Below are 23391 nucleotides of genomic sequence, written 5' to 3'. Positions count from 1 at the left end.
TGCTTGACAACCGATGTTGGTGTGTTTACGTCCCCGTCACTTAGCGGTTCGGCAAAACAGACCGATAGAATAAGTACTGGGCTTACAAAGAATAAGTCCCGGAGTCGAGTTGCTCGACTAAAGGCGGTGCTCCAGCATGGCCGCAGTCAAATTACTAAAACAAGTAAAAGCGTAAAAGAGAGTAATAGATACATACACACACAAACACACACACACACACACATACACACACACACACATACACACACACACATTCATGTGCGTTGACTACAGCATTAAAGCATTTTAGTGGAGGCGCAATGGCCCAGTTGTTTGGGCAGCGGACTCGCGGTCATAGGATTGCGGTTTCGATTCCCAGACGGGCGTTGTGAGTGTTTGTTGAGCGAAAACACCTAAAAGCTCCACGAGGCTCCGGCAGGGGATGGTGGTGATCCCTGCTGTACTCTTTCACCACAACTTTGTCTCACTCTTACTTCCTGTTTCTGTTGTACCTGTATTTCAAGGGACCGGCCTTGTCACTCTCTGTGTCACGCTGAATATCCCCGAGAACTGCGTTAAGGGTACACGTATCTGTGGAGTGCTCAGCCACTTACACGTTAATTTCGGATCAACCGGAACCCTCATCGTCGTAACCGACGGAGTGCTTCCAAAGCATTTTAGCTATTATTTCTAGTGGTGTAATCGTTTCCTAACACCCCAGTAACATTTACTGACAATTATAATTCTCCCTTTCCCTGAAAGACTGCAAACTGCTGTTTATATTAATTATATATATAATCTTTATATATAAAAGTCAAGTTGTGTGTCTGTCTCCTACGATTTAGATTCCTAACTACTCCCACATTTTGCGGTGAGTTTTAACCAAAACCGGGTATCTTATAGTCGTCATTCATATCGAGCCCTTCTTGGTATTAGCGCGCGTCTACGATGAGTCTACGATTTAAAAAAAAATTTACCATCATTTTTTCAATTTTAATGCATTTTTTCGCTATTATATAAGGGAAGTAACTCTCTAAAAATATCTACGATGAGTGAACGATTTAAAAAAAAATTTACCAACATTTTTTTCCCATTTTTAATGCATTTTTTGGTATTTTTGGGCTATAACTCTCTAAAAATGCTTATATAGTTATTTCCCTTACAAATTCCGAGCAACGCCGGGCGATACTGCTAGTATTATATATTTATATTGTGAAATTTGATTTAATACTCCTAAATTGGATTTTTCCCTGTAAGTTTGGAGTTATACTCCCTAATATTATTATATATATATATGTGTGTGTGTGTGTGTGTGTGTGTGTGTGTATGCGTGTGTGTGTGTATAAAGCTGAAAAGCCAGCGTATATATTTGCAATTAATTATAAAATATAATTTATGTTAGGAACGATAGAGATATTTTTAATTTGCGAACATGTGAACTATAAATTAAAGTACAGCGTATTTCTTCACGCTGTGTAAACCAGATAAAACTGTTTTCTAAATACTAAAGAGGTACGTGAAATAAATTAAAAAAACACTATTGTAACATAAATATTCTTTCATTTTGCAATCCTGTTTCTTCATGTTTTTAAATATTTAGAATAAGAATTTGGGAGGGGGAAAAGAATTACTCCTAAGAGATAACTAGTCGCTTGTTCGCAGATTGAATTATATTAAAAGAAAATTCCCATTTATTTATAGTTTATAGGAATGCTGAAATAGAAAAAAGATCCTTATTATAGAAATTTTTCCCATCTTCAACTCATAGATTTTGTAAATGAAATATTTCTTTTTTCTTTCCTTTTTTTTTTTCGAGTAGGTGTGATATGGTTACTGAATGAAAGCAGCTGATCATAAATATTTAAATGAAAAATATGCAAGATAATTGTAATGATGAATACAATTGTTATATTTAATTACAAGATATATACTGGTAGACTTTTAGTTAACGTTTAAACCTGCTTTTATATATAGTATTTTCCAGGAAAGGAAAAGAGTTGAGATTTCATCAGAGACTACCATTTGAACGTCTTTGAAGCTTGTTTAACAGAGTTACTCGTTGAATGCACGCGCAAAGAGATGAACACTGTTATAACTCGAATCAATGTCACTGTGTTGCTATGCTGGGCATTTCAAATACCAATACTGTTTATCCAGTAGCTTCCGGTATCACTTTTAGCCGATTTTTACTTGTTATACAGTTCACAACTTCGCAACCCCACCGCCATGCTTAACGTCGGAATTAAATTTCCGACTGTCTAAATGTACAAGTCTCTAATATCCAAGTGGCTAAAAAGTGTCAGCAAAAAGGAACGGGGGAGTTATGAACTCGATGCGACGCTTCCCCCTTTGAGTGTAAAATCTTGCCTGAGTGGGGTTTCTTCTCTGAAGACCTTCTGTTGTTTAGTTTTCTTGATATTCTTACCACCATTATTCCTTAACATGTGAAAATAAATGCACGTGCGAAGCTGTAAATCCTTGGGTTTTCGTATGCATTGATGACATTGTATATCGGTTCACCTCTTTTGAGTGGACATGACTACATCGTCGATGGGGTTTTCCTTTGTAAAATGATTTGGCTGTGTAATCAGGTCATGGTTATTGATCTTTCTTCAATAGATACAAAGGATGCTACTGTTAGCGAGCATTCTGCCTACGTCCCACCAACATTTCCTGATATATCCATCCTGCTGTTATGCTGACCATCAGACGATTAAAATGATTATGAAAACATTACGCGAATTACATGAAGTTGTTATTTTTATTAGTTATCCCCCACCTCCAAAACACTCAAATCAAACAAAATTATAATTAGACAAAATTCTAGATGGACTTATCAGTGTTGTTTTCTCTTCTTCTTTCAAACATTTTAACTTGAAAATTGTTGAAAGATGGAAATGTTTAGTGTGTTTCAAACTGTGGCACATGCAAGTACTGCTTAAGGAAAATCAAATCGTCTAATATTCTCATTTGTTATGACAGTAGGGTGCATAATTTGATGGCGAATTCGATGCTATATTTTGCAGATTATAATTCATTATTAATATTAGGATTGATGTGACCAAACTTCCATCTAAAATGCTCCGCTTATCTAAACAATATAAATATTGAATTCGACATCTGATCTGTGCACTTAAGTGTTACTACGACTTGGATCTAAAATTCTCAACTCATCTAAATACTGAACGTGACATCTGATCTTCACAATTAGCAACGTCGCTCCATCATTTATAATTGCCATTACAGACAGTAGAAGTGTACTCGAATGTTCATAAACGCCTGTTGGAAAATGGAGGTTCCACCTGGTTAACCTTATGTTACAAGACTGCAATTGTCGTTTAAGCTATGTGAGTCATTTAGAAATAACAGCTAGATGGCCCTCAAATCACAACCGGCCAAACTAAAAGAGAACTACATAGTAGAAAGGTTAGTCCTAAGAGATGTTCACAAATGGCTTGCCTTAATATTTAAACAGCAACACCAACCGATGTCGTATGAACAGAGAAATAGAGTAAAGCTACCAATTTAATCAATTGTCCTAAGTTTCTGATATTTTGCATAATTTAATATTGGATTTGTTGTGTAATGTTATAGTGCTTTGTATTGATATCTTTATTAGTTTCAAACAGGTTTATAGGGATGCAAACAGTTTGGCATTAACACTTTCCTTGATTGCAATCCTACAGCTACTAAAGTGGAATAGTTTAAACCGGAAAATGTGAAGCAGTTTTTCCCATGTACCTCAATGAGCACTCTGATATTGCACGCAGTAACTTATAATTGATAATACAATACTTATATTACCATACTTTTCGATTTTGATGAATTGCAAAAATATGCGATTCTATAACTTGCCTATGTATCAATATATGTTTGTCTCTAACGTTAGATGTGTCGAATTAAAGGGCGACTTTCCCACAAATGTATATTGGCATAATTAATCACAGTACTAGAGATGTGGATATTTTTGAAAGCTGTTTCGTGAACTGTTGCTTTTATTTTCGTTGCTCTATTCTTTGCTGCCATGAACAAAGACAGATACATAACTAATTCAAAATTGAACATATTACATATCAAACACATTTAAACATTGTGGTGGACACAGCTTTAATAATTTACTATTTGATGATCGAAACAATTATGTTGACGAATAATTGCTAATATAACATGACAACTGACACACTAAAGAAGCCATTAAGAGGCATTGATTTAGTTTGAGACCGCAAAAATAAATGTCGGCGTAATGTGAACCTATTATTCTGCAAGTGTGCAAAACAGCAAAACACTCGCTGATGTGCCATAATTTGATTTATCGTTTGTACTATTTCAGTCACGAAATCTAGCAAGTTTCATGGACGATACACACATTGCTAAAATCAGATAATATTAATACAATTTCATGGCCAGATGGTACTATCTAAAATTTAAATAACTACGACTAAGGAGTTTCTGAGGGTGGTGGAGGATATAATGAACTAAACCCTATTTGGTCGGTGCAAATTAAAATTAACCGATATATGCAAAAGATATGAAATATACCCAGTTTACCTTTGCTCCGATCATTGTTACAAATGTTGCTATCAGCACTATAGACAATGCCATGACATCCGGATGCGTGTCCATCCCGGGTCCAGGGGACCATCCTAGTCTCTGGTCAAGATATCTAAAAAAAAAAAAAAGACATACACGTAAAAATGAAAATTATGCAATAATTTAAATGAAGAAATAGACGTTATTGCATTTTGCGAATTAGTACACATAAAAGTGTGTAATACTACTACAACTAATAATAATAATAAGATTAATAGCTTTGGAACAAGACCAGCAATATTGAGGAGAGTGCGCAGAAGTTGAATGTATTGACCCCAGTACACGGCTGGTATTTACGTTATCGCGCATGAAAGAATGAAAGATAGTCGTCGGCATTTGAACTCGGATGAAATGCCGCTAAGCGTTTTGTCTGACGCGCTAACGAGACTGCCACCTCGCCGAATGATTAATAGATGTTGTTGTTTGTTCGGACGCATAACCCTGGAAAATATTTGAAGGAAGTTTTTTTTAAATGATTTATTAAAAGAACAAATTATCGTCACAAAACATAACATGAGATTAGAGATTGTACGGAATGAAAATTGCTGTTTAAAATTACACGATAATTTAACATTAAGCCATCAACTACGGATTTCGAAACGTTACCTTGCGACAATCACTGCATTCTAAGATCCAAATTACTCTTTGCATCGGACTACAACATCCACTTTAATGACCGCTTTCTATTGAACATTTTATTAGTCTTGGTACTATAAAGCAGCAACATAGTGGAATAGTTATAGAGTCGGAAACAATGGTTTGTGGTGTTTATTGGCTTATTTACGTTCTGAGTTCAAATCCTACCAAGTTCATCTCTCTAGGATCGATAAAAGAAATTCCAAGCCATGAGCCAGCAAGCACGGTATCAACCAACCCCGATTCTCTGCCAAAGTTTTAAAAAAAAATTTAACAGATTGTGAGATGGCAGTATCGTTACTATACCGGAATATTACACATATACACTATGATACCCATGAAACGAATTTATGAATTCAATACCCATACATATCTTACATCTATTTTCTTTCCTCCACTTCACTCTCTATTTAGTTAGTTTTGCTGTGATACAAAATAGAGAGTGAAGTGGAGGAAAGAAAATAGATGTAAGATATGTATGGGTATTGAATTCATAAATTCGTTTCATGGGTATCATAGTGTATATGTGTAATATTCCAATATCCTTTGAGTAAAATCCAAAAGTCCAACAGAGTTTAACATTAGTCCATCCAGATGTAGAGTTTATAAGCAATGTAAGATTCTCTTAAAGTTGGTCATTCCCAGCAGGGAATTTATATAGAGTGTAGCAGATTCAAGGTTTGTGTTTAAACTGACCTAGAAATAGGGAGTGTATGGTCAACTTGAAAACAGGAAGAGAAGAATGACAAAAAAAAAAACAAGGGAGAGGGAAAAAGAAGGAGAGAAAGAAAGAATTAAAGAGAAAAAAGAAAGAATATTAGTAAAAACAAAATAAGAAATAAAACCCCTGAAGGTATGAATGAAAGGAATAAGGAAAAGAAAAGAGAAAAATTAAGATATAGGTTGGTCAGTGGAGATAGTTTTAAATAGGAGTGGGGATAGAGAGAGAAAGGTATTATAGTATAAATGATAGAGGAATGGTGGGGTTAAGAGGTAGAGGAAGCACTAAGTGTAGTTGTAGCTTTTAATTGTGAGGCAAATATATGAAGATTTAAGGAAATAGTAGTGTTAATTATTCTGAGAAAACATTTATATAAGGACACAGGAAATGTGTCAAGGCCGACAGGAAGCGTCGATGCTTCCTAGGGCTAAACAGCGGTGGTGTAATTCCCTTACTCTCACGTGAAGTTGACAGTTTACAACCACTCTATATATACATTTATATATCAGTTAAGTTACAGAGATAAGTTACAAATACAGTCCTCGTATATCATCGTTCCTACATATGCAGTTATCTATATTTTGCATTTGTACAAATATTTACATATACACAGATGCATGCATATATGCATACCCTCACTCGTACGTGTATACGCGCGCATGGGTGTGTGCGTGTATATATGTAAACGAATATAATCAGATTGTTGCATATGTGAGAAACAAGATAGGGGTTATGAGTTAGTGTAAATTTATGAGTTAATGGGATTACCTATATGGATAGATAGATATAAGCAAATGTGAGGATAAACACATTAGACAGTCCAATATTTAAAGTATATTAGATACATGAAACACAATATATAATATATATATATATATATAAGGTCAAACTTACACAGAGTACAAATGATATAGAAAATTAAGGCCGTGGAAGAAAGGTATTAGAAATACCACAGCTGTTTCTGGGGACTCGACGATCAATAATAATATTTGTAGATGAATTCCATCAGAGAAATTCGCATGGATGCATTTAAAATAGGATGAGACCAGCCTCCGTCTTCAGACAAGAGATCTTACATTTGAGATCTTATAGTAGAGACGTTCAAAGAATGCATATCCCCACATTTCCTTCTATATATATGTATGTGTGTGTGTGTGTGCATGGATGTAGGTGTATGTGCGTATGTGCATGTATGTATGTGTATGTGTGTGTGCATGTATGTATGTGTGTGTGCATGTATGTGTGTGTATGCATGTATGTGTGTGGATGTGCGGGTGCATAGATGTGTGTGTATGTGTGTATGGATGTATGTGTACGTATGTGTATGTATGTGTATATATGTATGAGTATGTATGTATATGTATGTGTATACGTGTGTGTATATGTTTGTGTATTTGTGTTTGTCCCCCACCCCAACATCGCTTGACAACCGATGCTGGTGTGTTTACGTTCCCGTAACTGAGCAATTCGGCAAAAGAGAACGATAGAATAAGTACTAGGCTTACAAAGAATGTTCTGGGGTCGATTTGCCCGACCATATATTTACTCTAACACAACTGCTCGAGCGAGCGAATGAGTACAAGCTGCCTCTTTGCGTTGCGTTTGTAGACTATGAGAAGGCCTTCGACAGCGTCGAAACCAATGCAGTGCTCAACTCTCAGCAGAGGCAAGGAGTCGGGGCGCAATATGTGCAGCTGCTCAGGGAGGCAAATTCCGGATGCGCCACCGACATAGCTCTGCTGTCATCACCCGTACGAGTACCGGGCAAGAAGGGAGTGAAGCAAGGAGATGAGATCTCTCCAAAACTTTTCACCGCATGTCTCGAGCAGATCATCAGAGGCATTGGCTGGCAACGCGGTGTCAACATCAATGGCGAGCTACTCACCAACCTACGTTTCGCTGATGACATCGTACTCATCGCTGAAACCACGGATCAGCTTCAGACCATGCCGACGGAGCTCGACATCAAAAGCTCTGCAGTAGGTCTCGAGATGAACCGCGGTCCGACAACATACCAACAGGTCGAATGGTGATCGGCAGTGATGAAATAGAGGAGATAAAGGAATACTAGCCGAAACCTATCAAAGTATCAATGTATCAGAGTGTGTATGTATGTATATATATATATATATATATATATAGATAGATAGATAGATAGATAGATAGATAGATAGATAGATAGATAGATATAGTACGATTGGTTTCATTAAGCAGCGTGGATTTTTACAATTCTGTAAATAATAATAGTATTTTATAAGCTTAAAGCTTATAAGCGATCACAGCGCTATGATTAAAGAAAATAATCTAATAATGGGGCAAAGAAGCAAGGCTAGCGGAAAGAAACAGGGTTGTACGTTGGTGTAAATGGCTAGAACACATATCGCGAAAAAACCACAAAAACCCTTGTGAAAAATAACAACCCAATGTTTCGTGGATAAAAATAATATCAAATCATTTTCAACATTAAAAAAAAAACCGTTGTGTTATCGAAAAATTGGACCTAATACAGATCGCACCTTTCCTTGAAAAATGCATTTTTTGAAAAGCATTTTTCGGATTCCTAAATTTTAGATGTCAGAGATTCCGAATGTACAAAAGCGAACCACCTTTTCAAAATTTCAAATTTCACCCACACCCCAATTTAAAATTTAGAACTTTTTTCAAATTTTTTTAAACCACATTTTCCATATTTAAAATCTTCACCTTACACCAAATTAAAAATTTTTGCAGATTTCACTCCACCTCTCCAGCGGACCTGGTGTACAACACAAACACACATACACACACAAAAACACATCTTTCTGATTTTTTTTTCAGCGGGTTCCTACGTTTACGATGACGGAGATTCCGAATATGCAAGAAACCACGTTTACAAAACTTTAAACTCAAAAAGCATTGAGATATCTGTATAAAGAGATACAGTGAGAGAGAGAGAGAGAGAGAGAGAGAGAGAGACGAACGGACGAATGGGAACACAGACAGACATAGATATAGACAGATAGATAGATATAAATTTAACGGCTAGGTAGATAAATAAATGGATGAAAAAGTTCAAAATTTAAAATTGGTGTGAAATTTGAAAAGGTGTTGTTTTTTTTTTTTTTTTTTTTTACATAGTCGTAATTCCCGACATCCAAAACGTAGGAGTCCGAATTAAATTTTTTTTTAAATGCATTTTTCAAGGAGACGTTCGATTCTGCATTAGCCTCCATTTAAGTTTACATGTATCTGTTGAATGGCTCGGTAAGTACCGCAAGCAGGTATGTGGAGCGAGGTATCATTTCATTAAGTCTATTCCGAATCATGCTGAACGTCTCAATCGCTTTCTTACAGAGAACAGCAAACTCTATCCGGAGCCTCTTAAAAATGTGGGTTTTTTTGTAACTTTTTCTTGTAATATGCACGTTTATTTTAACGTAGAACGTTGGGCTAAGGTAAAGAGTGTGCACACTGGTTAGGATTAGTTTTAGGGTTAGTTTGGGGGTTAGGTGGTGTGCACTAGTTTTACCTTCGTTCGTAACCATCATAAAATGCCAATATCTCTGACACAGTTTGCCTTAATTTTCCATTGCGTTTTTCGTAATCTACACATTGATTTTACCCAAGAAAACTGTTTTTGTTTTAATTTGTCGTTGGGAAATATTCTTCATATTTAGCAAAACAAAATATTATTAGAATCAATGAAGCAGAGTAAGCAGTTGGCAATAAATATGCCATTTTGGCATTCTTGCCAATAATTTTAGGTATCTTATATCACAAAAACAAATCAAATCGTGTGAATAGATCGTAAGATTGATCCGCATAAACATGTACTCCGGTCTGGAAAATGCTATAACCGGTTAATGTGTATCACTGGGCATGCGTAACAGGACATGCTGAGAAACACCTCTTCTTTTAAATATATTACTAATGATCCGATATCTATAATATATAAATCAAAAGATGTGTGTGTGAGTGACTATTTGCTTCATCCCAAATAAAATCAATATTTCTCAACCGATTTCGTTCCTGCTTTGCAAATATATCACTTGTGTTCCATAAAAGGTTCTACACTGCTTAGATTTGTCACTTATGGAGTGATATGGAACAATGGGGAATCTAGATTCAGAAGGTCGGAAAGATCTATAGAGACTATTGTGGACAAAGGAGGTGTGTCTCTATCGCCTCATTCTCGGAGAAACATTCTACAACATTCACAAACTGAGATGAGCTGTTTATCATACGGCGTGCGATAAATTCCGTAATTATTTTATTATTATTATTTCTGTGGCTGGAAATGTACATTTCGTTTGATGTCAGCATAAAGTGAATGAGAGAAAATTGACAGGGACGTGTGTATGTGTTGATGAGGGGTGCGAGACAGAAAGTGTGTTGTGTGTATGTGAGAGAGAGAGAAAGAAAGAGAGAGAGAGGGAGAGTAAGAAAAAGAGAAAGAGATGTGTGTTGCTGTGTGTATGTATGTGTGACTATTTTATTTTGCTTGTTTTTTCTCACAACCTTTTAAATGTGTGAGTGATTGATAGACAGAGGGGAGAGAGAGAGAGAGGGAGAGAGAGAGAGGGGGAGAGAGAGAGAAAGTTATGGCTGTGTTTGTGTGTGAGACAGAGAGATAGAGAAAGCGTAAATTTTATTTACTTTTTCTCGCATCTTTTTTAGTGTGTGTGTGTTTGTCAGAGAGAGAGAGGTGTCTTACTCTGTGTGTGTGTGAGAGAGAGAGAGAGAGAGAGAGAGAGAGAGAGAGAGAGAGAGAGAGAGAGAGAGAGACAGTGTGTCGCTATGTGTGTGAGACACCATATCAATTTCGAAAAGTTCATTCGCCCGAGAAGCACATGTATACATATACATTTATATGGCAGATAATGGACTTACGCTGCTCAAACGTCCGCACACTCGTATGGCAGAATTGTGATAGTTTCACTGTGGAAGCTTTCTGGGCTCAGCAGAAATACAGCAGTATTTGTCAAAAAGCTAACAGGATAAATATAAGTTAAAGGTAAGCAGCATCTGATGTTATTTCGTTATAATAACTCTGATAGTCTAGAGCCATACTCAACTGTAACTACATATACATGTGCACACATAGAAATACATGCACCCTCATATGTAGCCAGGTATTCGTTAAAATACACGTAAGGATGTATGTCTGTCCTTTGTATATTATGCATAAAACAGTAAGCAAGAGGAAGGATTAAGGGCTTCGTATTAGGCAATAAATTCCATGTAAAAGTAAATTTTCGATGCAGTGATCCAGTAGTTCACGAAAATTCATTATTTTCAGGAAAAGAGGGGGAAAAAACTCGATTGACGTATATTACAGCGGTGTGCGACCGCGCGCGCATGTGTGAATCGTGTATTGTGTTTAGTGTATGGCGTGCATCACATACTTGTTTCGACCATCAATTATTCCCATGACTTCGTTATTCCGATACGAAGATATTTTCTATTGAAACTTTTGATGTGTAAAAGCATTCTATTTGACGCCATCAATTTGTTTCTACCATACCAATATTATTCTATTTTCTGCATCATTTTTATGTCGAGGTTCTACATGTATAAAATAAGATTAATTGCTCTGAAGATAGTAGTCTGGTGTATTAACGGTATTAATACATTTGTAACTTATGTTAATGAAATCCTCTGAGGAGAGAGCCAAATATCGAATGTCTAAAGGTTATAGCATACGGTAATGGTGTTCTGTCAAATTTGTTTACCCAAATCTAAAAGCACACATTTCCTTATATAATTCGAAGATTATATTTCCTCTCTTTCATTTCAACAGCTAAAAACATTTCCAGTTTTACGCAACAACCACTTAAAATCCTGTACTGAAAGAAAATGGGAGAAATTATAAAGCGGTCTCTTTTTTCTTTTTCGATGTTAGAGTAATTTCAAATTACATGCATCACTCAGTCACAGACAAATAATTCTCCTGTTAACTCTGAGTAATTGTTAGCACAAACACTATTTCTCCCACAAATCGATCGTCTATTTTGCTGATCCACGATGAAAGGCGTTCTATTTAAAACGACTTGGTTTTTCTGATTTTGAATACTTTCACTCGGACACAATCTGCAATGTTGAGGTAAACTGTTAAAGTACTTTGCTGCATAAGATAAATATGGTTGTTATTTGTAGCAGGCTGAGTGAAATCTAAATAATGGAATCAGGTTTTGGTAAAGTTTCAAATTTTGACACAAGGTCAGCAATTTCGGGAAAGGTTGGGGGGCTAATCGATTACATCGACCCCAGTGTTCAACTGGTATATTTTAAACGTCATGTGGATAAAAGGCAAAGTCGATGTCCACACAATTTGAATGAAATACGAGGGACGTTCATTAAGTAATGCCTCTGACCCACTTGCAGTTGTTTGATCTAGCTGAAAGTTTGCATGTGCAATTATTTATAACTCTATAGATTAAGTGAAAAATTACAGCTCTGAACTAATTGTGGTTTCTGATTTACAGGTGTTTGAACTGAGTCAAGTGTGAAATGGAGCCTATTGAGTGTCGAGCAGTGATCCGGTTCTTGTATTTGAAAGGACGCACACCACGGGAGACTTTTGATGAAATGAAAGTAACTTATAGTGATGATGCCCCATCATATGAACTTGTAAAACGCTGGCATCGTGAATTCAAACATGATCGGAACTCTGTGGAAACAGCTCCCAGATCTGGTCGCCCCCCTTCTGCCATTGATGAGGCATCTGTCCGTCAAGTTGAGGCTGCCATTTTAGAAGATCGACGCATAACTATTCGCCAAATAGCCCATGAGGTCAAGATTAGTACCGGGTCTGTGGAAACTATCATTCATGACCATTTGCATATGCAAAACGTGTCTGCCAGATGGATTCCCAGGTTGCTCAAACCTTTCCAGAAGCAAGAACGCGTCGAGTGCTCGAAGATGAATTTGGAGATGTGCCAAGAAGACGAGTCAAAATTTTTCAAAAGGCTGATTACACAGGATGAAACCTGGGTCCATCACTATGATCCAGAGACCAAAGCCCAGTCAATGCAGTGGAAGCACCGTGACTCACCTCCTCCCAAAGAAGGCAAGGGTGCAGCCCTCCGCTGGCAAGGTCATGCTCACACTCTTCTGGGACCAGAACGGAGTAGTGATGACAGATTTCTTGGCAAAGGGTACCACAATTACAGGGGCCTATTATGCTTCACTTTTGAAGAAATTAAGAGAAGCTATCAAAATCAAGAGGTGGGGCAAGATTAGCAAAGGCATCCTCCTCCTGCAGGACAACGCTCTGGTCCACAACTCGCTTGTCGCCAGATCAGAAGCACAGGCGTGCAGCTTTGAACTCCTCTCCCATCCCCTTCTACTCTTCTGACCTTGCACCCTCTGATTTTCACCTCTTCCCAGCCATGAAGTTGTTTTTGAAAGGAAAGCGTTTCCCAGATGATGCAGCCTTGATTTCTGAAGTCACGTCGTGGTTGGAGGACCCAACTGGGGTCTTCTACAAAAATGGTCTCCTGAGCTGCATCTAACGATGGGAGAAATACGTAACTCCGAGTGGTTCCTATGTAGGAAAAGACTAATAACTGTGCCAAGTGTCGTTGCTCTACTACTATGGGAAGTGGGTCAGGGGCATTACTTATTGAACGCCCCTCGTACTGCTAAGCATTTTCCCGGCGTGCTACCCATCGAGCCAACACACCACCTTTAGTTCATTTATTGATATTATCAGGTAATTTAAGGCAGCGAGAGTAGGCAAAATCGTCAGCTCGCCGGGCAAAATGCTTAACGGATGTTTCGCTCGTCTTTACGTTCTGATTTCGCTAAGGTCCAGTTTGCCTTTCATTCTTTTGGAGTCGATGAAATAAGTACCAGTCTAGCAATGGGGTCGATGTAATCAACTTAGTCCCTCTCCAGAATAGCCTTGTGCCTATTCTAGAAAAGATATTACCACTTAATTTACGGTTTACAAAAAGTGGATGTAGACATATTAGTTTCCAATTTTAGCACAAGACCAGTGATTTCGGATGACAGGATAAGTCGATTAAATCGAATCCGGTACTCAAATAGTGCTCGTTTTATCGACCCCGAAATGATGAAATGCCGCTAAGCATTTTGAGCGGCGTCCTAACGAATCTGCCAGCTTGTCAACTTTGATATATAAATAATTTTGCAATAGGTATAGATACTCTGAAGTCGACGAATTGATAAATATCCGAAATATCGATATACTGTATAAACACAGTTTCTTAGACGTTATATCTATTCCATCTGAACGAAAGATATACAGGTACACGTTACGAATAAGATAGTGTTAAAATTTTGCCTTTTTCACTCGAATTCGAGGAGGAAATTATTATAATTTAGGTACGACAAAATTTGAAAGAAGAATGTGTGTCAATAACATAGACTTCTGTACAAGACTGGCTATAAAAGATGTTTTCCTGGGTTTAAGACAACAGCAAGATAATCCTTTACAGGACTGCCACGTTTTGTTGCCATATAAACATTACTATCCGGTACTGTTTTTCTTTCGCCCAGATTTAATCCATGTTGTTTTTCTCGATATAACTCTCACTTTTCCTCCTCGTTTATCACTTCTGTACCTTTCCCTTTGTCTCTTTGATTTTTTCTAATCCTTCAATCCCGCTGCCCCCTACTCTTCTTTCCACGCGACCGCCAGCACCTCTTAGTTCCATCTATATTCCTGCCTTATGGCTTTCGCTTTATACACGCCACCTCAATTTGATTCGTCCTCAATCGAAAGACGCTTGTTATTTGTATTTGTCCTTGTTGTCGCACGCATTCGCAAGCTTTCTTACAAAAAATCTATTCCTCTTAGCATAGTCTATTTTGGGGAAACCAGATCGAACAGTCTCAAGTGTAACTGCATGAAACTGTAAGGACATCGGTGACGTGAAGAGGAGAGGGTGGTATGCATATAGGCAGCTGTTGGTCTTCCACAAACAATCTCGTCCGCACTGTACCTTGGAGGGGAATATTGTAGGTGTAATCCCATGATCATTCATGACAAAAGGGAGTGCATACGTTTTTTGCAGACATGTCAGCGATTCAGGCCCAGCCTTGAAGCACTCGTCAAAACGGAAGGCAGATTCATAGAATAACGTTAAACAAAAGCTTTTCGAAATGATTTCCACAAGTTAATATTTGTTTTGTGTGTGTGTGATGATTGTGGTTTTAGATTATCAAGTATGACCCCAAAAACTACTCACGCGCAAGCACACAGTTGAAATATATATATATATGTAGGTCCCGGGTTGAGTCGGGGTTAACCACAGTAAATAAGGTACTCAATACATAGCAGAGTAAATTAATTTATTTTATAGAAGGAGCTTCTACAGGACTAGAACTGTTTCATTCAAAAGAAATCATCAGGAAGCTTCCTGATGATTTCTTTTGAATGAAACAGTTCTAGTCCTGTAGAAGCTCCTTCTATAAAATAAATATATATATATATATATATATATATATATATATATATAATATATATATATATATATATTACATTAGCGTGTATATATATGTGTGTGTATACACACATACACAGTAATATATATACACTAATGTAGTATATATATAGTAATATATATGGAGGTGTGTATATATGTATGTGCGTGCGTGCGTGTGTATATATATATATATGAAACGTGCATTTATATTAACACACCACTAATTGGATAGATGAATAGTAAAGCATTCACGGACATATAGACGCGAAATCCATGCGGTTTGTTATTCATATACATAATATTTTTTCATCTACTGAATATCAAGTTCTACTGCAGCAGACTATTTAATATGTGTCAAACGTTGACCTTAAGAATATCTTTTACAAAACATACTTGTTTATGACTACAGGATCTTTTATTGCCTGAAACGATCTATTTCTATTGTTTCAGATTATCTCTGAAAACTGTCAACAGCTTTCGGTGAATATGGATCTATAATTAGAAAGAGTTATCTTATTTTTCTCGAAAGCACAACGTCTTGTTTACGCGTTCGACTTTTTTGTTTTTTGCATTCCAAAGATATTGTTTAGTTTCCAAAGAATATTGGTAAACGGCTGTAAGACGCATAAACATAACATAGAATAGAGAAATCAAATTCTATTTGCATGTACATTCCCAGAACTCAACGAATAACCATATTGAAGGTGGGGCACAAGATTTGATATATAAATATTGACTTTTAAATAATATCTGTTTTCACTTTACGTCTATTCCAGCAAAGATTGTATAAAACAATCTGCAATCTCAGAAGATAATTGTTTTCATGTCTTTGATGGATGCTTCTCCCCGAGTTTATATATATTAGAGCTATACTCTTAATTATAAACATATATTCCCGATAGGTTTTCTGTAGCTTTCTACTTTTGTTGAAACTTGTTTGCTATGTGCGTAAATAAATTTATTTAAAAACAATTACAAGTCTTTTTTTGTTATATATATAAAACGAATATGAAGGGTTCTAAAGGAATAGGTACGCTAAGTGCTATAATTGGTCAACTGTTAGGCTCCAAGTTCACAGCTGAGGCTAGAGCTAGGAGAGATCCGTATTAATCTTCTGTGTTATCAGAGGAAAAGGACAAAAACAAAGGCAGGACGAGTAGCTTAAGACATAATAATTTCATAAAGGTAGGTGAATTTTGAAATTTTACAGCTCTTTCTGAGATATTCCAAATCATAGGCTAGCATGTCCGTACACCGGGTATTTCGTATTCGTGAGGAATCGAAGTGTAGAGGTTTATCACATCAACTGAAACCAGAAAGAAGATGGTTTAAAAACTCCAGATCATCCCTTATACAACTTGGTATATGTTGGAGAATAGGTTTCAGGAGGACGTCAGTAAAGCTGCTGAGTTTATAAAGAATAAAATAGAAAACTAAAGAGTAAAACTAGAACACTAAGAAAATACGGAAGACATTCAACTATCGTTACAAGAATATTCGAACTTTAGAATCAAGGACATAAGTACATGCGAATTGTGTAGGTAGACACATTATCGACAGCATAGATAATTATTAATAACAGTCGACTAAAGTGCGCAATTATTGGGACTCGAACATATTAACTTGTTGTTCTGCGAAAATTCTCGTTGTACTCTGCTTCCATGTCGTCTAGATTACAGACGGGCTTCGATATCAATAATGTCAGTGTTTTTTTTATCAAGAACACGGCGGACGTGTACGTGCGCACATATGTGTGTTTTCATATATATATATATAATATATATATATATATATAATATATATATATATATATCCTCAACGAAGTTTTTGGCGAAAGATTACACGAATCTGTCCTGATTAAGAGGCCTATCGGTCGGGGAAGGTATTCTCTGATATGGACTAAATAAAAATTTATATAAGACGTTCGATTGTAAAAATTGCCATGCGGTGGCAGTTTATTCAGCTAGTGTATATAATATATATATATATATATATATATATATATTATATATATATATATATATATATATATATATATATATATATATAGTGAAGACGCATGGTATAGTGGATAGGGTATTCGGCTCAAAAGCGTAAGGAGGTTAGTTCAATTCGTGGCGATGCGATATGTCCTTGAGCTAAGTACTTCATTTCACTTTAGTGTAGTCCATTCAGCTGGCAAAAACGAGTAGTATCTGGATTTCAAGGGTCACCATACTCTGTCACACTAAATCTCCCCGAGCACTACGTTAAGGATACACGTTTCTGAAGAGTGCTTAGCCATATGCACGCTAATTTTATGAGCAGGCCGTTCCGTTGATCGGTTCAACTGGAGCCATCGTCGTTATAATCGACGGAATGCCCATTTTATATATATATATATATATATGTATATTTCACCAGCTGAAAGCTAATCCTAGTGACCTCCCTCCAGCCCACCCATTTGACAACATGGATCTCCATAATGCCAACTGGGATGCAATCAGGAACGAGCTATCACATGTTGACTGGTCCTTTACACATACACACATCACCAACCATAAAACATCTTGGCAGATCTTTGTAGACACCGTCACAGACATATGTGCAAAACACTCCCCACCAAGACCTGTGAACAAAAAGTGCAGAATCCCCCAAAACAGAAAAACCATTATCAGAAAAATAAAAAGAACAAACAAAAAAATTAACAAACTAAAGTACTGCCAACAGCAACACACACATTCGACGGCTATCGCACTGCTTGAATCCAAAAAATATAACCTCCAACAATGCATGAAGACCCTCATCAATAACCAAAGATCAGCTGAGGAGAAGTGGGCCATTGAAAAAATCAAACTCAACCCCAAAGTGTTCTTTTCGTTTGCGAGGAAACGCAGGGTCACTGTCTCCATTGTTGGCCCTCTAATTGATGAAACTGGCACTCTCCAAGATAACGCCAAATCCATGGCCGAGATACTGCAGAAACAATACTGCTCTGTTTTCCGCATTCCTGATATGGCCGATCTGGTCTGTATCAGTGATGTCAACCCCCAAAACACTATATCGGACATAACGTTTAGTGCCCCTGATGTCTTAGCGGCGATAAACGAAATAAAACACAATTCAGCAGTAGGCCCCGATAGGTTCCCTGCTTGTGTCCTGAAGGTGTGTCGACACCAACTTGCATCTCCCCTTGCTAATCTGTGGAGAAACTCACTGGATGCTGGCTATATTCCAAAAAACCTTCTGTCCCAGTCTGTAGTCCCAGTTTTCAAAAAGGGAAACAAGTCCCTTGCAGTGGACTACCGTCCGATCTCACTCACCTCTCATATCATCAAGGTATTTGAGAGGGTGGTGAGATCTCGAATAACCCAATTTCTGGAAAGCAACAGACGGCTGATTTCCAAACAACATGGGTTCCGTAATGGAAGGGACTGCCTAACGCAGCTCCTGCATCACTTTGAGGACATTTTGAGAGCTTTGGGAGAGGGCTCCAACACCGATATCATCTACCTTGATTTCAGTAAGGCTTTCGACAGGGTCGATCACAAGATCCTATTGAAAAAACTATCCAACATTGGTGTCTCTGGAAAGTTACTGAAAGGATCAAGTGTTTCCTGACAGACAGATCTCAACATATATATATATATATATATACATATATATATATATATATATATACATGTTCGAAGAGAAAACACATCTCAATCTGTGGCGGAACTCACTGGATGCTGGATATATACCAGAAGACCTTCTATCCCAGTCTGTTGTCCCAGTTTTCAAAAAAGGAAACAAATCGCTTGCCGTGAATTACCGTCCAATCTCACTCACCTCTCATATCATCAAGGTATTTGAGTGGGTGCTGAGATCGCGTATGACTCACTTCCTTGAGAGTCATAATATGCTGAACCCCAACCAGCATGGATTCCGTAATGGGAGAGATTGCCTGACGCAGCTACTGCATCATTTTGATAACATTTTGAGAGCCTTGGGAGAAGGTTCCAACACTGATGTCATCTACCTTGATTTCAGCAAGGCCTTTGCCAGGGTTGATCATAAGATCCTTCTGAGAAAGCTGTCCAATATTGGTGTCACTGGAAAGCTGCTGCAGTGGATCAAGTGCTTCCTGTCTAACAGAACCCAACATGTTGTAGTTGAAGGAGTCAAATCCAGCCCAGCCAAAGTCAGCAGTGGTGTCCCACAAGGCACTGTGTTGGGCCCACTTCTCTTCATCATCTACATAAATGATAGTACTGACACAGTAACATCAGAACCTTCGCTGATGATTCCAAGCTCCAGAAGGTCATCAATGGCGTGGATGACCGAATAAACCTTCAGTCAGACCTACTGACTGTTGTCCAATGGGCAGAAAAGTATAACATGTTGCTAAATGAAGACAAATTTGAACTGATCCACTTTGGAAGGGAGGACGCTCTGAAACTCCCATACTCTCTTCCTTCTGGAGAAATTCTCATGGCATCCAACAACATCAGAGACCTGGGAGTAACAGTGGACAACAACATAAGCTGGGCTACACATATAAGCAGCAAAGTTGACATGGCCCGCAGAATGTGTTCCTGGATTCTCAGAACCTTCCAGTCGAGAGATTCCCACGCTATTATCCTTCTCTTCTCCACTTTTGCCCGACCCCACCTTGAATACTGCTGTCCAATGTGGTCTCCCTACACAAAACAAAATATTATGAGAATTGAAGCTCCCCAAAGGTCAATCACAAAAAAGATAGATGGCATGTCAGACCTTGACTACTGGGGTAGACTAGAGAAGCTGAAATTGTATTCACTCCAACGACGCCGTGAACGCTACATTATCTGTCTGACCACACAAAATTCAAGAAGTCTTTGGACAAATTCCTTCAAACAGTACCGGACAAACCACCCACACCCGGATATGTCTCCGCAAACAATAACTCTCTGCTCGAATGGGCCTTGGTGCCCAAATCCTGAACTGAAAGACTTCGCCAGGTGGTGCTATTAAGTTAGACATGGCCTGGGCCAATACTGGCCAAAACCTTTCTAAGTTATTCTAAGTCTAAGTTATATATATATATATATATATATATATATATATATATATATATATATATATATATATAAAACTGTTGGATAACTTGGGCATATTTCAGCCAAAGATTGGCCCAGGCCATGTATGAGTTGATAGCATCACCTGCTACGGCGTTTTAAAGTCAGGTTTTGTGGTATCGTGGCCCACTCAGGTTGGGAGTTGTTTTGGGCTGAGGTATATTCAGGTATATGTGGCTTATCTGTTATTCCTCAAAGAAATGTGTCCTGGTTCCGTTTGAAGGTGATGGGATCTTTTTTCTTCTTTTGATTTCTTTTGGGTCATTATTAAACAGAGTAGAGTATGTTGAGGAACAGAATTTGTGTTGTTGTGAATTTAGATGTTGCAATCCCGAATTATGCAGGGGGCGTATGGCACGTGGCCGTAGCCTTGGATGAATTCTGAATCTAATATTGAGGTCTATCGGGTAATGCTGGTGGTTTATTTTTTCCACATTGTGTAGATGATGCAGCGGTTATGGCAGTGTTGGAGAGAAGAAATTTCTAATGTTTTGAAGTGATCCTTATCAAGATCACTTACTCCCTTAATTTGTTTAGTGAGTGTTCCCTGGCGTGACTCGGTATTTTCGTAATGCCTTGTTTTGAGTGGGAGACCACGAGGATCAGCAATATTGGAGTTGTGGCCGTACAAAGGAGGAGAATCATGACATCTTACTCTCTGGACTGAAGCGTTCTGAGGATCCAAGATCTCATCCTGTGAAATATATCGACTTTGAAAATTACAATTTTTGAATCTCACAACATGAGATATTCAGCAACAGTACTTTGTAGTAAAGATTGTTTGCCAACATAACATGGCAGTCCTGGTTTAGGATTAATGTTGCTTTAATTTAGCCCCAGGAGGCAAAGTCTGAATATCTCACGTTCTGAGATTTAAATGTAGCAGTTTTGAAAGTCGATATATTTCACAGGATGAGCTCTTGGATCCTTGAGACATCGTCTTCAGGGGTTAAATTACAGCAACATTAGTCCTAAACCAGGACTGCCATGTTATGTTGCAAACAATCTTTACTATATCGACTTTGTTGATGTGGGCGCTCCAGCTGGGATTGTTGTCAACAATCACTCCTAGGTCTTTGATATTATTAGATGCTGCAATCACTTCCTCTCAAAGAAGAGAATATGGTTGTTTGAGAATAGTTTTTTCCCCAAAATGCATGTTTAAATTTCCTCTCATTTAGCAGCATTTCCTTTTTTTCTACCCATTGGTTTACAGCATTTAGTTCAGTTCGGTCTTCTCCATTCATAATTTTCTAGAGCTTACAGTTATCAGCGAATATTTTAAACTTGCCGCGCTTGACGACGATTGAAATGTCGTTTATATAGACTATGAACAGAAGTGGGTCCAAAACAATCCCCTGAAGGACACCACTGGTCACATTTTCTGGGCTTCAGTGGATTCTATCGGTCACATGTGTTCTGTTCACCAGGAAATACTTAATCCAGTGTAGCCGCTTCTACGAATTCCAATATTTGATCATTTTGATAGGAGGATATTGTGGTCGACTCTGTCCAGCGCTTTACTGATATTAATATATATGACAGAGTTCGAACCTGATCCCAAAGTTTTAAGGACATCATCGATGTGAAGTAAGAGATGTGTTAAGCAGTATCTGCCGCAGCAAAAGCCATGCTGGTTAGAATTTAGAAGGTCGCTGTTCTCTGGGAAGCTACCTATCCTTCATCTCAGCACCCTTTCACTCATTTTGTTGACATGGGAGGTGAGTGTGATTGAGCGATACTTGACTGCAAGGTACCTGTTTCTCTTTTTGAAGGCCGAGATGGCACATTGGAATAAGTACTGTTTCGGTACATAACCTGATTCTAAAGAATTTCTCCAGAGGTTGTTTAGAGGGGATGAAAGTTGTTGTCTGCAGGGTTTCTATTAGGGCCTGGAGCAGAATAGCACTTGATCTCATTTATTACTGCTATGATTGCTAAAACAGTAGAAGTTTTATCCGAGATATGTTGAGGATTAAGTTCGTTCAGATCCTTTGCATCAATATCAGTGGGACCACTAAAGACAAAGCAGGCATCATTATCAGTGGGATCAGTAAAGACAGAGCAGTATTGTTTCTGCAGTATTTCTACCATTTCTTTAGTGTCCTGTTAGAGAACGCTGTTATTATCATCAATCAGTGGACCAACGGAGGAGACGAAAGTCCCATGCTTTTTGGCATATGAATTGAACACTTTGGATTCTGTTTGATTTTTTTGGTTACCCATTTATATTCTCTAGTATGTATGTATGTGTGTGTGTATGTGTGTGTGTGTATGTATGTATGTGTGTGTCTGTATGTGTGTATGTATCTGTATGTATGCGTGTATGTATCTGTATGTATGTATCTGTATGTGTGTGTGTATGTATGTATTTGTATGTATGTATCTGTATGTGTGTGTATGTATCTGTATGTGTGTGTATGCAATTGCCCAGTTTTATTTCACGATTTCTTCCCAATAAAGAACCAGTTTCTAACCTAACATCATCAACAGGGTATTTGTGTTTGTATCTATGTATGTATATATGTATGCAGATTTGTATGTTTTATTTATGTATTCTCATGCATAGAGTTGCATATCTAGACATGCTCATATATATTTAAATGATAAACTTCAGGAAAGTTATATAGACTTTTACGGTTCCAGTGATGGACTGGATCTGCAGTCTTCGAATTAGCTTTCTCCTTTCTAGTTTCTAATTTCTCAAGATTGGTATTTAAGCAGTGTGTTACATATCCCAGGGCACCAATAATTACAGGTATGAATCTGAACTTGCAATCTGGATAGAGTAACTGCACATTTCTCAATAGTTCAGCGTAGGTGTCTTCAGCTTTGTTAACATCCGCTGGGCTGCGAATTTCCACAACTGTGCACAGTTTCTCTCTATCCCGAATCATTATATCAAGTCTGTTATGCTTAAATTCTATAGGGATTTTCGCTGGGACAGTCCACAAGT

General features: G+C 37.7%; 1 protein-coding gene across 3 annotated transcripts in view; it reads right to left on the bottom strand.

Moving 5' to 3' along the window:
* Nucleotides 1–23391, bottom strand: part of LOC115218015 (cationic amino acid transporter 3-like) — a 256003-nt gene that overhangs the window by 34700 nt on the left and 197912 nt on the right. For all 3 annotated transcript variants that reach the window (XM_029787760.2, XM_036507890.1, XM_036507891.1), the window contains one exon: nt 4528–4642. In XM_029787760.2, coding sequence (XP_029643620.2) covers nt 4528–4642 — 115 coding nt within the window. The remainder of the gene's footprint in view (nt 1–4527; nt 4643–23391) is intronic.

Source organism: Octopus sinensis, linkage group LG12 (assembly GCF_006345805.1).
Source record: "Octopus sinensis linkage group LG12, ASM634580v1, whole genome shotgun sequence".
In the NCBI taxonomy this organism is placed as follows: domain Eukaryota; kingdom Metazoa; phylum Mollusca; class Cephalopoda; order Octopoda; family Octopodidae; genus Octopus; species Octopus sinensis.
The sequence above is the reverse complement of the archived record's forward strand: the minus strand, read 5'-3'. Positions and strand labels throughout refer to the sequence as shown.